General features: G+C 47.5%; 1 protein-coding gene across 1 annotated transcript in view; it reads left to right on the top strand.

Annotated features, from left to right (window-relative positions):
- The window catches only part of CALB2 (calbindin 2), a 29,255-nt gene that overhangs the window by 11,385 nt on the left and 1,557 nt on the right, over positions 1–16,313 (top strand). Inside the window, exons 2-10 of the mRNA XM_082233083.1 lie at positions 7,165–7,241; positions 8,086–8,175; positions 9,521–9,601; positions 10,676–10,732; positions 12,261–12,338; positions 13,961–14,016; positions 14,990–15,029; positions 15,444–15,497; positions 15,945–16,016. Coding sequence (XP_082089209.1) covers positions 7,165–7,241; positions 8,086–8,175; positions 9,521–9,601; positions 10,676–10,732; positions 12,261–12,338; positions 13,961–14,016; positions 14,990–15,029; positions 15,444–15,497; positions 15,945–16,016 — 605 coding nt within the window. The remainder of the gene's footprint in view (positions 1–7,164; positions 7,242–8,085; positions 8,176–9,520; positions 9,602–10,675; positions 10,733–12,260; positions 12,339–13,960; positions 14,017–14,989; positions 15,030–15,443; positions 15,498–15,944; positions 16,017–16,313) is intronic.

Here is a 16,313-nt window from a genome sequence, read left to right as displayed (position 1 = left end):
CCACAGATGCATATTTGGGTGATAGGCAGCTTTTTAACTCCCAGGCAAATCTTGTGAAGGTGTCCTTTCCGAGGGCTACATGCCTACAAAGGGCTGGAGGGTCACAAAGTGTATACTAGCTTAATGGCAGGGCTGCTAGTAGTATTCCCCTCGGATGCTCAGGAGGCGTCCAGTGAAATCCTTTGGCAACCACTCTTCTGAGTCCTAAAGGAAACAGACATGCTTAAGGATTTTATTAATGAAAGCAAGCCACAGTCTGAAAGCAGAACAAATTAGAACCCTTATACCTCCATCGTGAGATGAGCTAGGGATACCCACATAAAAGCCATGGGAGAGGTTGCCAGGGATTCAGAGTGTAAGGCAGGCATAGGCAAACCCGGCCTTCCAGATGTTTTGGGACTACAACTCCCATCATCCCTAGCTAACAGGACCAGTGGTCAGGGATGATGGGAATTGTAGTCTCAAAAAACATCTAGGGCTGAGTTTGCCTATGCCTGGTGTAAGGTCATCAGTACAAGGAAAGCATCCAGCTCGCTCGCTCGCTCGCTCTTTCTCTCTGCTTTCCACCTTGCTCCCGAAAGCCTCTTGAGGCTCTGAACCTGCTGTGTGACCTAGGGAGAGTCCAAAGGGCTAAATTTGGCTCTCCAGCCTGAGGCTGTTTCTCCTTTGAAGCTGGTGGCTGAAGTCCAAAGGCTTAGGAAGAGACACATTGAGCATTCAGACTCTCCTGTTTATAAATGCTAATAACATGTCTGCTGAGGTTATGAAACTTTAGTGTTGCAGTTTCCCCTAACACCTCATGAAAAGCCATCCTGCACCTGGTAATACATCGAAGGAAGGCTTGGTACCTTCCCAAAATGACAGTTCTCCAATGGCACTCTATTGGAAGGAGCCATCACAGTTTGTGTTGATGGTGCAGAAGAGATTATGTGCCCTTCTGCCTTCCTGGCTGATTTATATGAGACCCTCTTTTGAGAGGCTAATCAGGTCCCCGGATGGCCTGCAGGGCATTAGCGTAGCAGAACTTTTTGCAAGGAATTTAAAAATGCATTGACTGTTTTAGTAAGTCAGGTCTTATAAGAGCCTTGCTTCAGCTGACCTAATTTGGTGAGACTTCTCTAAGAGTATGAATAAATGCATATTAAGCCTCCCTGTCTATTCATGAGAAATACCATTAAAAGATGTTTTTCAGAACACTCATTTCCATCCTACTTGGGATCCCCAGAGTTGGAAGGGACACTTGCAGGCCTTCTAGAGCAAGATTCTGGGTTCAAAGTGTAGCTCTGTAGAAGACGGAACCTCCACAGGCACTCCTCACTGCTGGAGGATTCAGCCAAATTTCGCTCTTCAGTGTGCCTATTAAAGATTCATGAGCCCGTCCCACACCCCCTGGGCATGAGGGCTATGCTCTGCCTCCATGTTTGGAGGCAGTAATGCTTGGAATACTCAAGTCCTGCTTGCCAGTTTCCCCATAGGTCATTGGCCTGATCCAGCAGGATCTTCTTATGTTCTATATCTTGAGAGGGAATAATCTAACCAATTCATAATCAATTGCTTCTTGTGATACCTTTGCGGGTTACAGGTGTTTAGCTGTTCTTCTTCTTAAAAAGGTAAAGGGACCCCTGTGTTGGGAATCAAGCCTTTATCAGGAGAAACTGGCCACTCTCCAGGCACCCGGCTTGATCTCCGGTTGACTTCCCTGTCTGCATTCCCCGGCAGGATACAGGCTAGGTCACGATAGGCGATCCTTCTCAGCGTGAGAAGAACACACCCCCTCTTTCCTGCCCCCCCCCAGGCAGGGGAAAGAGATAGACAGAAACGTATTTACATGCCTTTATTTCTGTCTTTGCAGCGTTACAGAAAACACGTCTGCTCTCTTCAAACTCCAACAGCCGAGAGAGAAACTCCTCCTGTACTTCCTGTACAGCTCATATTACACTCTAAGCTAATTCCAGTGTTTCGCACTGTGAATAGACTGTCCCTCTGTTTCCCACGGAACAGTCCCAACATTCCCATTATGTTTTGCTTTCAAGCTAGCAGTAGCTCGCGGCCGCATTGCTTCTATATCGTAACACCCTGACCATTAGATCCAGTCATGACTGACTCTGGGGTTGCACGCTCATCTCGCTCTGTAGGCCGAGGGAACCGGCGTTTGTCCGCAGACAGCTTCCGGGTCATGTGGCCAGCATGACTAAGCCGCTTCTGGCGAACCAGAGCAGCGCATGGAAACGCCATTTACCTTCCCGCCGGAGCGGGACCTATTTATCTACTTGCACTTTGATGTGCTTTCGAACTGCTAGGTTGGCAGGAGGTTCTTCTTCTTACCCTGCTTTAAATATCTTCAAATCAGAAAGAGTGTTTTCAGACCTTCTTAATGACTCATGCTTTTCACACGGACCGGTTGACTTGCAACAGCTCCATGCACGCAGCTGTGGTGTTGCACGTGCATCTGCCATACCTGGGTTCAAGTAGCCACTGAGCTGCAGATTCTGAGATGGCTTCAAGCAAGTTGTCTCAGTTCCCCTTTCTTAAAATGGGTTCCTTAGGAACTTCCCTCACAGGGTTATTGTTAGAGTGAAGGTTTGTCGCGTATTTTCCCCAGTTAACCGAAAGGTTTAACAATAGAGAGGTTTGTAAAACTGACTGCAACCTGGTAGGTAGCCCCTAAGGAAGAGACTTTAACAATCTAGACTAATTACAGATAGGTAGCCGTTTTGGTCTGCCATAGTCAAAATAAAAAAATTCCTTCCAGTAGCACCTTAAAGACCAACTAAGTTAGTTCTTGGTATGAGCTTTCGATACATCTGAAGAAGTGTGCATGCACACGAAAGCTCATACCAAGAACTAACTTAGTTGGTCTTTAAGGTGCTACTGGAAGGAATTTTTTTATTTTAATCTAGACTAAGCCATTGTTATCTGGAATGTCCTTAGTCTCATTCAAGATAAGAAGTGAAGAGGGCCTCTGCCCTTCAAAAAGAAGCTTGCCAAGCCAGCAGCAGCAACTGTGGAGAAATCAGAGTGAGCTCTGTGCCATTTAATAAGAGCTTTGTTGGGCAGCTTGTTTCTATATGAAAGAGTTTTCTGCTGCTTTGAAAAACCCTCGTCCAAATGATTTTTAAAGGATGCCATATGAAAACCAGAATTTTTTGGACTCCCTGCAGAATGAGGCCCAGTAGGTATAGCCATGCCTTTCCTTTTAATTCTTTGATGTTTGAGCTGCTACCATTAAATTCTTTTAAACAATATTTAAAAGTGTACTCAAAGAAAAGCACAAAAGAGAAATGTTCAAGTCAGAAAGGCGGAAACTTTCATAGAGGAAAGAGGGAATTAGAAAGCCTTTGGCCTGCTAAGCCAGCTTTCCATTGGCAGAGCGTTTGCAACACAGGGAGCAGACAGATATGTCGGCCATTGAGACAGAAATTAGCAGCTAATTGGACAAGCTGCTTGATGGTGACCAAACCAGCTCCTCCCAAATTCATTCATTGTCAGCTAGGAGTGTGGAGGGGGGGTACCTCTGGCCTCTCACTAGGAGTCAAGTGTGGATTCATAGTTCTGCTGAAACAGATGAAATATTGATGAATTTATATAACTGGGAAGTTAACCTCCTTTCCCTCATTGGGCCGCACTGTCAATTCTTGGTTGGTCTCCCTCGGCTAGATGTTGCCAGCCATGAAGGATCCAGGGTCCATCAGGCATATGGGAGGCTACACCCCCCTCCAAGCACCTGGTCCACATCCTCAGGTTGCAATAACTGAAATGTATTCTACAAATTGGGGATGCGGGTGGCGCTGTGGGTTAAACCACAGAGCCTAGGACTTGCCGATCAGAAGGTCAGCGGTTCAAATCCCCATGACAGGGTGAGCTCCCATTGCTCGGTCCCTACTCCTGCCAACCTAGCAGTTCAAAAGCACATCAAAGTGCAAGTAGATAAATAGGTACTGCTCCAGCGGGAAGGTAAACGGCACTTCAGTGTGCTGCTCTGGTTCGCCAGAAGGGGCTTAGTCATGCTGGCCACATGACCCGGAAGCTGTACGCCAGCTCTCTCGGCCAATAAAGCGAGATGAGCACTGCAACCCCAGAGTTGGTCACGACTGGACCTAATGGTCAGGGGTCTCTTTACCTTTACCTTTATTCTACAAATTTAAGTGACACAACTGCAGAATTCTTGATATCCAAGTCATGGCAGATCCAAAAGGGTGTGGGCGTGTTTGGCCTCAGTGTTTTACAAATGTGCCACCACTTACCTCCAGGAGCTCTCTTGAATCCTCTTGTGGGCCAAGATGGAGCATAGACCCTGAACCACTCGGAAAATAGGGTTTTGGGTTTACTTATTTAATTAAACTTATACCCTACTTTTCACTACATCTGGGTCTCAAAGGGGCCTTATAGAATGACACATCTCACAGGATTCAGTGGGAGCACCCACAGCATCAGCAAGAAACTTCCCTAGTAGGGCTCTCAGAAATACCACAGAAATCAACCTCAGAGCAGAGTGGTGTCCTTTAATGCCCAGCACTAAGTCCCAATACTTAAAAACTGCATCCTGCTGGAAGGGAGATGGAGATGTAATCACTGTTAGCTACAGCTACTCCCTCTCTGCAACCCCACAAGTCTACACTGGTGCTGTGCAGAGAACTCAGGAGGCCAAGTCTGAGAAGGATCCACTCTTTCTAGCCCATCTACTTTGGTCTTATTATTGAATGCCAGGTCGGCTCCTACATTAGTGATTCAATCCTGCGTGGCAGAGGCTGTCTACACAAGGCAATTTAAAATGGAGTCGAGGCATCTCACGTCTGCATGTTTTCCATTGTCCACATAAGGTTTTCCTCATTCAAGCAGCAGCCCACACTCCCCCTCCCTCATTTAATTCAAGTTTTCCTGATTAGCAGACAAATTGGTAAGCAAAAAAAGTCCAACATATATTTGCTTGTTACTCAACTGTGGACATACCAAAGTGCATTGTGTGGGTAGTTTGTTTTGGGGGTTTTTTACATGTGTGTTGACATTTTGCTGTGTGCCATCAGGGCTGCCAACAGTTGGGCAGAAAGGGTCAGATTTGGGGGGACCTCAAGGCCAGCAGAGACCCTGGTTGCTTAGCTTTGATTATTTTTTTAAAGTAACTTCCTCCATTCTCTAGATCAGAAGATATGAGGCACTCCATTAACACCTCCACCCCTGTGTCACAATTTCTGTGAACTGAGCTAGTATTTTCGGTGGACTCTACTTTGCAGGGTTCTAGCCAATGAATGGCAAGTGACCTTTTTTGACATCACCAGGAGGAGCTAGGAAATCTTAGAGCTGCCTGTTCCTGCTTCTGTCTCCTTGCTGCCCAGATACTGCATACACATAATGGGGAAGCGGGTGTTGAGTGAGTTTTCGGCTTTCAGCAGTGGCACCACATGTTCCTGCCCTCCCACTGTTCTCTCTCTGTAATCCAGTAGGAGCTCTAGAAAATCAAAGAACACATATAGGCAGCATCTTGGTAGGCACATGCATTTAACAATTTCTGCAGTGGTGATAACAAAAATGTACACACAGCTTGTGTGTGTGTGTGTGTGTGTGTATTTTCTTATTTGCAATCATGTTTTTTGAAGAGAAATATAAAAGTGTAAATGCAGCTTATGTTGCCATTAAAATGTGTTGGTATTTTCTTCTTCTAAACATAATGAGCTATACAAGTTCAATTTTTCCTGGGCTGCTGAATAGGGCAGTTTATTTGTCTATTTCATAGCCTGTTTTAAATCTGGTCCTGGCATTCTATATTAACTTTTCTGGGAGTAAGGCTGCAATCCTCATCCCATTTACCTGGGAGTAAACACCATTAGATTCAACAGAATTTAGCAGACATGATTAGGATTCTGCTGTACTTTTGAGTAGATCTAGGATTATGTTGTTAATCTCTCCCTTTCTCTCTCCAATCCTAAATTTTAAAACAATTACACAGGGCTTACTTAGGTGTCACTGATGTCACTTGGCAAGAAACTAATACTAATTTTTAAATAATTATTCTGCAGTGACCAACTGGCTTTGACAGTAAATATGTGGTGCATGTATTTTACATTTCCAATGTTGGAAAGCTTTTTTTTTTTTTTTTGCATTTTGCTGTAAAATAAAAAACTAATGCCTCTAGGCCAGTGTTTCCCAACCTTTTTTGGGCAAAGGCACACTTGTTTCATGAAAAAAATCTCGAGGCACACCACGTTACAGCCCCGTGATGTCAGCGTGCAGCGTCACGCCGGGAGGGACGCACGAAGGAGGGGGGAGGGCGAGCGGAGGCAGCGGCGAGCCCCGTTCCTCCCCATCCGCCCCTTTCCGTGCAAGGAGCGAACAGGTGTGAGAAGGGGGTCAAACCTGCGGGCCGGCGCCGGGGAACCTCCAAGCTTTGGGGGTGGGGGGGGAGGAGGCAGCAAAGCGAGGCAGGAAGGAGAGTGCGGCTTGGCTGGGTGAGCTTTGGCAGGGCAGGGAATGAGAGCCGCGAGGTGGGCGCTGCGGACGGAGGCGCTGCCCGCCGAGCTCACAGGCAGCCAGGCAGGCAGACGGCGAGAGCCCCGCGCTGGGCGGCCTCTCCTCGCCGCCGCCGCTCCGCATATCGCCGCCCGCCTCACCCGCCTCCCTCCAGGGACGGCGCCCCAATCGAAAATTTGACTTAAAAAAAAAATCTTTCGAATTTTTTAATTTTTCCCACGGCACACCAGGCAACATCTCGCGGCACACTAGTGTGCCGCGGAACAGTGGTTGAAAAACACTGCTCTAGGCATGACCTCAATGGACCTCAAGCTTCCAGAACTCAGGGAGGGCAGAGGAAGTACTAAATGAGGGGAGGGGGCAACATACCCCATCAAGCACGACCCACTAGCGTGGATAAGAAAAACTGAGGCAGAGTTCAACTGAAAGCTTGCATGAATGAATGAATGTGCACAAAAGTATACATGGAAGACTCTGATCTGTGGCACGCATGTGTGCATGGACACTGGTGTGGACAGAGCCTGACCTGGCATGTCAGTGTGGAAACATCCTTGGTGGGGAGGTGAAGGCATGGCTGGATGAAAGGGTAGCACAGGCCATGTTCATTTGTTACTCAAAGCAAGATGAGAGATGCCTTCTGCTATCCTTTTTTCCAGCTTCGGATGCTCCTTATGGCTCCCTTTGTGCTTCTTCTTTCAGGAAACGGCTACATTGAAGGCAAAGAACTGGAAAGCTTCTTCCAAGAGCTAGAGAGTGCCAGGAAGGGAGCAGGAATGGTAATGACCTGTGCATTTTCTTTCTCCCACCCATTAACTTCTGCTTCTATTCCTGTTTTCAGCTTAAAGAGGCTGTTCTGTGCCCATTTACTTGGGAGTAAGCATCTAGCTTGACCCCTAAAAGAAAGGACTAAACTGGGTTTTAAAATTTGCATTGCTGTAATTTTTGCCTTTGGGTTAATCAAAATGTCATATTCTTATTATTCAACACTGTTGCTTTATTGCAAAGGTTGGGGGAACCTGTGGCCCCCAGAGGTGTTTCTGAGTGACAACTTCTGTTCCATCTATGTTTTGGGGATTTTAAAAGCAAAGCCTGCTGGGGATGGGGCTGCACTCAATGGGGAGGTGTATGAATCCCAGGTGGGATGCGGGTGGCGCTGTGATCTAAACCACTGAGCCTTGGGCTTGACGATCAGAAGGTTGGCGGTTCAAATCCCCGCAACGGGGTGAGCTCCCGTTGCTCGTTCCCTGCTCCTGCCAACCTAGCAGTTCGAAAGCACGTCAAAGTGCAAGTAGATAAATAGGTACTGCTCCGGTGGGAAGGTAAACAGTGTTTCCGTGTGCTGTTCTGGTTCGCCACATGACCCGGAAGTTGTCTGAGGACAAATGCCGGCTTCCTCGACCTATAGAGCGAGATGAGCACCGCAACCCCAGAGTTGTCCGCGACTGGACCTAACGGTCAGGGGTACCTTTACCTTTATGGATCCCAAATGCCATTTCTCTTCGAAATGCAGCTCGCCTGCTGGTCTGGGCACAGGACAGAGCCCAGAAGTGGCTTTGTTTCTCCCCACCCACCAAGCTGAGCCTGCATCAGAGGAGTGAGCCGTGCCCCCTCTTTTCTCAGGAATCGAAAAATGTCAATGTTGCAGAGAAGATGCAGGAGTTCATGCGGAAATACGACAAGAATGCCGATGGGAAAATTGAAATGTCTGAGGTGAGCTGTGTGACACCCTCCCCCCTGCAGAAGTCCAGAAGCCCCCTGCCCTGAAGAGGGTGTGAGCCTGTGCATTCGGCAGAATGCTCGCCCTTCTCTGCATGATGACTGCTCTGAGTCTGCCTATATGCAGATCTATATGCAGGCAGGGACAAACTCAGCAAAGGGGAAATGCTGCTCCTTGCTGCTCTTGTGTATGGTGTAGTGGTTAAGAGCGATAGACTCATAATCTGGGGAACCGGGTTCAAGTCTCCGCTCCTCCACATGCAGCTGCTGGGTGACCTTGGGCCAGTCACACTTCTCTGAAGTCTCTCAGCCTCACTCACCTCACAGAGTGTTTGTTGTGGGGGAGAAAGGGAAAGGAGAATGTTAGCTGCTTTGAGACTCCTTCAGGTAGTGATAAAGCGGGATATCAAATCCAAACTCCTCCTCCCCTTCTTCTTCTTCTTCTTCTTCTTCTTCTTCTTCTTCTCTTACTCTCTGGCCCCAATCCTCACCATTCCTCAGGAGGGCAAGAGGAGGTGGCTGATCTCCACACTGTTGTTGCTGTTTGCCTCAGCCCCGCTAGAGCTGCCTTCCCCAAGCTGGTGCCTTCCAGTGGTTCTGAGCTACAACTATCAGGTTATGCTCCCCTAAGTCCCAGGATCCTATGGCTGGGACTGGCAGGAGTTGTAGTCCAAGACATCTGGAGGGCACCAGCTTGGGGAAGGCTGTACTAAAGCCTTGGAGAATGCAGAACAGCAGGCAGCAAAAGCCAGAGGAAGCCCATCTAGCATAATACCAAGCGGCCACCATGGCTTTCCAGGGTGAATCAGAGGGGACATTCCCAGCCCCACCTAGAGTTGTCACTGGAATTTGAATACGAGACCTTCTGCAGGCCATGCAGGTGCTGTATCCCTAAGTGTTTCCTTCCAGAGGCTGTTCAAGCTTCCCTGCAGCTGCTACATAAATAACAAAAATGTGTGTGTTAAGTGCATTCGTACAATGGACATCTAGTTTGGCCCTTGGTTGTTCTGAGGAATCCTCCTGAGCATATTTCTCAGCAGCTTCCCTAATCTGGATTATGCTGTTCTAAAACCAGTCATTTTACCCTGTGACCAGGAGTCCTTTGTAGTGCCAACAGTTCCCTTCAGTGATCTAAAGTGGGCTTGCTCCAAAACTGTCCAAGTTGAACTTCTCCCTATATTCTTTCCTAGAAAAATGGCAAGACAGAAGGTCAGGGGAAAGGAGACCAGGAACATACTTTTAAGCAGTTGTTGCTGATATTGTCTACACTGTTCTCAACCAGTTTCTCTCTCTGAAGTTGACATGCCTTACCTGTCTCTTTCTCCTTCCCCCCCCCCAGCTGGCACAGATTTTGCCCACAGAGGAGAACTTCCTGCTGTGTTTCCGGCAGCACGTTGGCTCCAGTGCCGAATTCATGGAGGTAAGAAGAATTTGGCTCCTGCTATCTTATTTGGGGCTCCTCCAGACTGTGGTGGGTTTTGTTCTTAGCAGGTGAATTTTGCAAGATGCTGCTAACGCTGTAAGAGTGATTGGTAGTGGATTTGTACTGGGCCATCCAATCTGCTTCGTTAGTTATTCTGTGTTGCTTCCCCAGTGTTATTGCATTATTGCCATCTGGAAAGGCCCTCTTGCACTGCAGAGAACCGAAAACAGGACAAAAAATACACAATAACATTTGTCATATGAAAAGTTACAGGATTTCAGCTCTGAGATAGGCACCAACTGGAAACGGGCCAGCCTGTTCGCCCCAGAACTTTTGCTACAGAGCTACAGCCCACTTAGTGAAGCAGAGGAGGCCAGGCCAGCAGGGCTGTCGTAAGGTTGGCATTGGGCAACTTCTCCCTGGAAGCAAATAGGTGCTGTCTGCCCTAGAGGCACATAAATAAATAAAAATGCTACTGATATGTCGTCATCTTGAGACATACGTCCAACAGCTGTGAAACAGCGATCCATCCAAGCAATTAAAATGAATAATAGGAAATGAATACCATGTTGGGAAATGAAACTGGACTCCATCTGTTGTTAGCTAATGGGCAAATTAAGTTGTGTGACAGGCACAGGCAATTAAATATTAAAATTGATCTGCTTATAATAATTTGTGCTTAAAATATTCATTCTTTCAATAATGAAGGTGAACCCTTGACACAGCGTTTTCCACAGTGCTGGCCTTTCTCCAGATGAAAACAATATTGAGAATCTTTTCCCACTGATACTGAATATTTGGAAAGCGGTTGCTCTGTGACACAGGATGGCTCCAAAGACCATTTCTTAATTGATTGAACTGCTCTCTGATGGATTTTCAGTTACCGGCTCATTATTGCTTTTTCCTAATCTGCTGATTCATTTGTTATTTTCTTCATTATTGGTGCTGCTGCTGCTTCTGTTCTTAGCCACCTTGGGGCATTTTGTGAGAAGGTGGGTTATAAATCCCAAAATGTATAAAAATCAATATAAATGCAATTGTTGTGACAAATCTGTGCTCTTTCCATTGCAGGCTTGGCGGAAGTATGATACCGATCGCAGTGGCTACATCGAAGCCAATGAGCTCAAGGTGGGCTGAGCTGAGGTCAGGGTTAGGAGAAGATAAAACCAGATGCAAAATGGCTCACAGGGATAAACACCTTTTAAAAGTTAATGCCAACTGCATACTTGCATGCACACACACACATTTTCTAATGCACAAATAGCCTCTGTGCAGTATCAGTGCTCAGCATCTTCAATGCACTTCTCTTTGGTTTTCAGTACTCTTTGTAATAGCCCTGTAGGGTTGGCCAGTGTTAAGATGGCCACATTATAGGTGGAAGCTGAGGTTGAGAGAGGCTTTCCTGTGCAAGCACAATGATGAAGTAAGATTTGACTCTCCCGGGTATTTTGTGGCTGGCAAGTCACTCTTTGAACCACTATTCTATAACAACGACCCCCCCTCCCCTGCTCTTCACAAAGCATCCATTGATCACGGCTCTGATACTGCTGTTGTCCTTAGCACTTGAGGCGTGGCAGGGTGGGAGGAAGAGCAACAGCACTAAGAGGCGGCTTCAACAAGGATCCAAACAGTGGCAACGACATCTTTTGTTTGTGCTGAAAATGGCCTCCCTATCCATCATGTTGCCATGCTCTTACGTGTTTCCCCAGCTGCATCCAAATCTCTGCATGGAGCAGGCAAGAGACGTAGACTCTGCAGCATCTCATTGCTGTGGACTGAAGGAATGGAGGGGAATGGAGCTCCTCCTCATAGGGAACTCCAAGGACAAAAGAAAGGATCAGGCAGCTGGATCAGGCTAAAGTGTCCCCCTTTAGTCCGGCATGCTGCTCCCAGGATGCCCCAATTAGGTAGCCCACCAGCCAGAACTGAGCACAGAGGCAGCTCTCTCCCTGCTTGTGATTCCCAGCAACTGACATTCAGATGCATACTGCTGCCAACTGTGGAGGAAGAAAATAGCCATAGTGGGTAGTAGCCACTGATCTCCTCCTTCTCCTCCTCCATGGGTTTGTCTGACCCTCTTCAAAAGCCACCCCCTGCCTGTGGGGTCCCTTCCAACTCTACAGTTCTATGATTGTATGTCACACTGAAAGGTGTGTTGCACACTTATTTACAGTTTCCAGAGCACTAATGTGCAAATGCTGCTTGCTCTTTATTGCCTCTTGCCCCCATTTTACAAATCAAGACTCTAAACCAAACAGAAGCCATTTTTGGTCAAGGGAAGAATCTCTTGTTAAAAGGCAGAGCTGTGGCTTTTATGCACAGCTCATTCCACTTCTTACTGTAATGTCCTGCTAGGAGATGTCTGGCCTTACTGTGTGGCAGGATTCTCTTTGCCTACTTCCCCTACAGTCTTGTCTGTCCCTGGGGGCTGGGGTCAGTGGTGGTGGTGGTGTTTATGCAGGAAGGAGAGTTGTAGCTGCCTTTTTCAGCAACAGTTGAGTCCTCCCCAGGATGCCTCATTTCTTCTGCATTTCTGCACTTGCTTCCTAGGACATCAAGACCTGTTGAGCTTACGGTTGAGCTTAATTCTGAGTGGGCATGTTTACGATGGGGCTGTAAATCAATCTGCACCTTCTCATGCCTTCTCTTTTTGCAGGGATTTCTTTCGGACTTGCTTGAAAAAGCCAACCGGCCCTACGACGAACCAAAGCTGCAAGAATATACACAGACCATCGTAAGTGCAAGAAGCCCCCTGGGAGTAGGAAGGTCTCCTGTGGGGGTGGGGAGGTCCATTGCTCAACTCCAGAACCACCTGCAGGCTTCCTCTGTCCACCATAGGCTGTATCCCCCAAAAGCTCCTGCCACAACTAATTAGTTAGGCTTTAAAAGTGCCCTCTCTGGCTGCAGTCCACATCAGCCTTCTTCAACCTGGTGCCCTCTAGATGTTTTAGACTACAACTCCTAACCTTGGCCATGCTAACTTGGGAGTTGTAGTCTAAGACATTCAGAGGGCACCAGGTTGGGGGAAGGCTGCTATGCGGTCAGGCTGCTGAAATCCCATTGGCCTCAGTGCAATTTAAGCAGCCTAAATGGGTGGGCAATTACAGCCTTTCTGGCTTTGGTGGGGCTATCATGTTTGGCAAACAATCACCGTGATTAACTCCCACTCGGAAACCTATGTCCCCACTGTGGAAGGACATGTGGATCCAGAATTAGCCTCCACGGTCACTTACGAACTCACAGTTAAGACTGTGTTCATGGAAGACAATCTTACTTGGCTATGAGTGATCGCCAAAGAAGAAGAAGACATACTTTCTGTGACTCTCCAATGCCTTCTCAGCCTCTCAGTTGGTTTTGTTTTTCCAAAGACACCAGAAGTGTCTTCCATTTTCTTTTTTCCAAGGGAATCTAGAGAAGAGGAAGCAAGTAGGCTTCTTCGGGGGCTGCTGTGCTACCTCTGCCGATTTCAGCAGACGCTGTGCTCATACTCTGGTTGACTGTGCACTCCCAGTAGATCCAGTTCTGGGTTTTTAATCTGTGGTGGTTATCCCAAATGCATGTGTATTCTGTCCTTCATTATAAAATGCTACTGTTTGATGCCATTGTTTCTCAAGCAGCTTCATACTGACTGGGGTCCTTGAGCCGCAGCCAAGGTGCAAAAACACCTTTGCATGGGGTAGAGACATCCCTGCCCTGTCAATGCCCCCTAGTGTGTACACAAACAGAAACAGGTCTGACACAAATGAAGCTGTGCTGATGTGAACAGCTAGAGGAGAAAGAGCTGTGAAATGCAACTTCACTGCACTTTAAGGTGGTAATATGAATACACTTCACTTCACATAGCATTGCAGAGGGCAATGAAAAGAGGCCATCTGGTAGGAGCCACCCAGAATCAGGGGTGGAGGAAGGGGGGTGCAGTGGGTGCAGTCTGCCCTGGGTGTCACCCCTGAGAGGGGTGACGAAATGCCGAGCAGCACTCACCGTGAGGCCTGCAGCACGCCTGAGCCACGCATCTTTCCTGGGAGAGACATGGTGGCTTGGGTGCGCGTAGGCTCCGCGCTGCCCAAACGGTCCACCCACTGCCTCCCCCCCCCCAGCTGTAGGGCAGCTGAGTGGAAGGAGGCAGGCAGACTCCGGAGGCCCTGCAGTGCCCCCCGCCCTTGCCCCGCTTCTATAGGTGCACTCCAGGCACCCGAGCGGCTTCCTCTGCCACTGCCCAGACTGGCTGGGACAACCCAATCAGATGGGTGGCATATAAATAATAAAATTATTGTTATTATCATTCGGAGTGTCTTGTTGCAGGCCAAACCTTTAACTTAGGAGCCACTCACAGACTGTCACTTTCTGACCCCACAGCTGCGAATGTTTGACTTGAATGGGGATGGGAAGCTCTGCCTGTCGGAGATGTCACGGTAAGATTCATAGAATCCATAGAGTTGGAGGGGGTCCCAAGGGTCATCTCGGTCACCCCCTGAAATGCAGAAATCACAGCTGACGGATAGCCGTCCAACCTCTGTTTAAAAATCTCTAGTGAATTGGAGTTCACCACTTTCCAAGGGAGTCCATTGATCCATCACATTGTTATAAGCCCCAAAAAGCCAAACATATTTCTTTGGTTGTCACTTTTCTGGCAAGGTAAACTCTGATTTTGTCTGAGAGTTTACTGCTCCTGCCCTTCATAAACAATGCTCTCATGCCCTCAGACCTCCCCACACCCCTCCATATGGCAGAAATAATATAAGTGTAGAATCTCTTTTTCTCTGGGCGCAATCTCCAATGTACCCTTCCAGTGTGAATAGTTGAGTTTCTTCCTGAGTAATTCCCAACCTGATGCTTTCCCACTGTTTTGGACTACTACAGCTCTCCTCACCCTCAGCCAGCACAGCCAATGGGGGCTGCAGTCCAAAAGAATGAGGTGGTAGGCATTTTCCAGGTTGCGCAAGGCTGGATCAGTGTGGAATAGTGGTTAGTGTGTCAGACTAAGATCCAGGAGACCAGAGTTCAAATCCTGACTCGCCCACGAAGCACGCTGGGTGACATTGGCCCAGTTACATTTGGCCTGCAGCCTCACCTACCGCACGGTCACACCCATTTAACCCACATCTTGAGCAGAGGGGTTTCTTGCCACTTGTCCCTGTAAGATGACCATGTTTCAAAAGGACTTCTGAGGCAAATGTCTCCAATCCCAGTAAGGCACCGTCCAGTTTCCAACTATCATCCCAGCTCCAGAAATCCACATTCCATCTAAAAGTTTGCCCCAAGCAAAATGCATCTGGAACTGACAGACAAAACTCACCTATTCAGAGGTGGTGCTGATCCCTTTTCTTCCTGGCAAAAGTCACGCTGTGCCTTCTTTTGTCTGACATTATCCCATTCATGTTGCAGACTATTGCCTGTGCAAGAGAACTTCCTTCTTAAGTTTCAGGTAAAAAAAAGTGGTGGTGGGACGTTGGTGGGGTTGCTTTCCTACTGTTTATCTTAATCCATGGGTAGGCAAACTAAGGCCCAGGGGCCGGATCCGGCCCAATCCCTTCTAAATCTGGCCCGCAGACAGTTTCGGAATCAGCATATTTTTACATGGGTAGAATGTGTCCTTTTATTTAAAATGCATCTCTGGGTTATTTGTGGAGCCTGCCTGGTATTTTTACATGAGTAGAATGTGTGCTTTTATTTAAAATGCATCTCTGGGTTATTTGTGGGGCATAGGAATTGGTTCATCCCTCCCCCCAAAAAAATATAGTCCAGCCCCCCACAAGGTCTGAGGGACAGTGGACCGGCCCCCTGCTGAAAAGGTTTGCTGACCCCTGTCTTAATCAATTTCTCTTTCTCATTTATTCAGGGAATGAAGCTAGATTCCGATGAATTCAATGCTATCTTTGCATTTTATGACAAGGTACAATACCTAGATCTTCACTCACCCCTTCTTCCCTGGCCGGGGGGGGGGGGCTCAGGGGCCAAAATGTCTTGGGCTGGCCATGCATAGAACTCTCTTCTGGCCCAAGGGAGCCTCAGCTTGGGCTGTTCTCCTTGGGGCAATGAGTAGGTGTGTGAAGAAAGCCATTCAGCTGATATTGTTTCAACAGTTTGCCAAGTTGACCACTTTGTTCGAATAAAGTACGGTTTTCCTTTGATGATGCTTATATTTCCAGGGTTGCAAACAAGAAAGCAGTTATAAAGCAGAAAATTTTCAAACAGCTGGGATGGAGAGTAAGGCTGGTGTGGCTGCAGATTACAAGTGAAGGAAGAGAAGACTTACAGGGGTGGGGAATAGTGTGCCTTGATCTTTGCGTTGAAAGAATAGTCTAATCTCTCTCTATTATCTCCTACCATTAATATCCAGGATGGAAACGGCTTCATTGATGAGAATGAATTAGATGCTCTTCTGAAAGATCTCTATGAGAAGAACAAGAAAGTGAGTGCATAAGGTGGTGTGTGTGTGTGTGTGTGTGTGTGTGTGTGTGAGAGAGAGAGAGAGAGAGAGAGAGAGAGAGAGAGAGAGAGAAGAACACACAAGATTGTGTGGGGGCAGGCTCTCCTCACCCCAGAGCACACATTATGAGGAATGTCCAAGCACTTACTGTGAAGATTATAGCCAGATGCACAAACATCAAGTGAGAATTTTTTTTTGCAAATCTGTCCCAAAAACGATGTCTGAAAGATTGCACCTTTGCACCCTGTCTTGAGGCATCTAGTACCCTTTCCTTATTGG

This window comes from Podarcis vaucheri, assembly GCF_965113315.1.
Source record: "Podarcis vaucheri genome assembly, chromosome: 7".
Lineage (NCBI taxonomy): Eukaryota > Metazoa > Chordata > Lepidosauria > Squamata > Lacertidae > Podarcis > Podarcis vaucheri.
The sequence above is the reverse complement of the archived record's forward strand: the minus strand, read 5'-3'. Positions and strand labels throughout refer to the sequence as shown.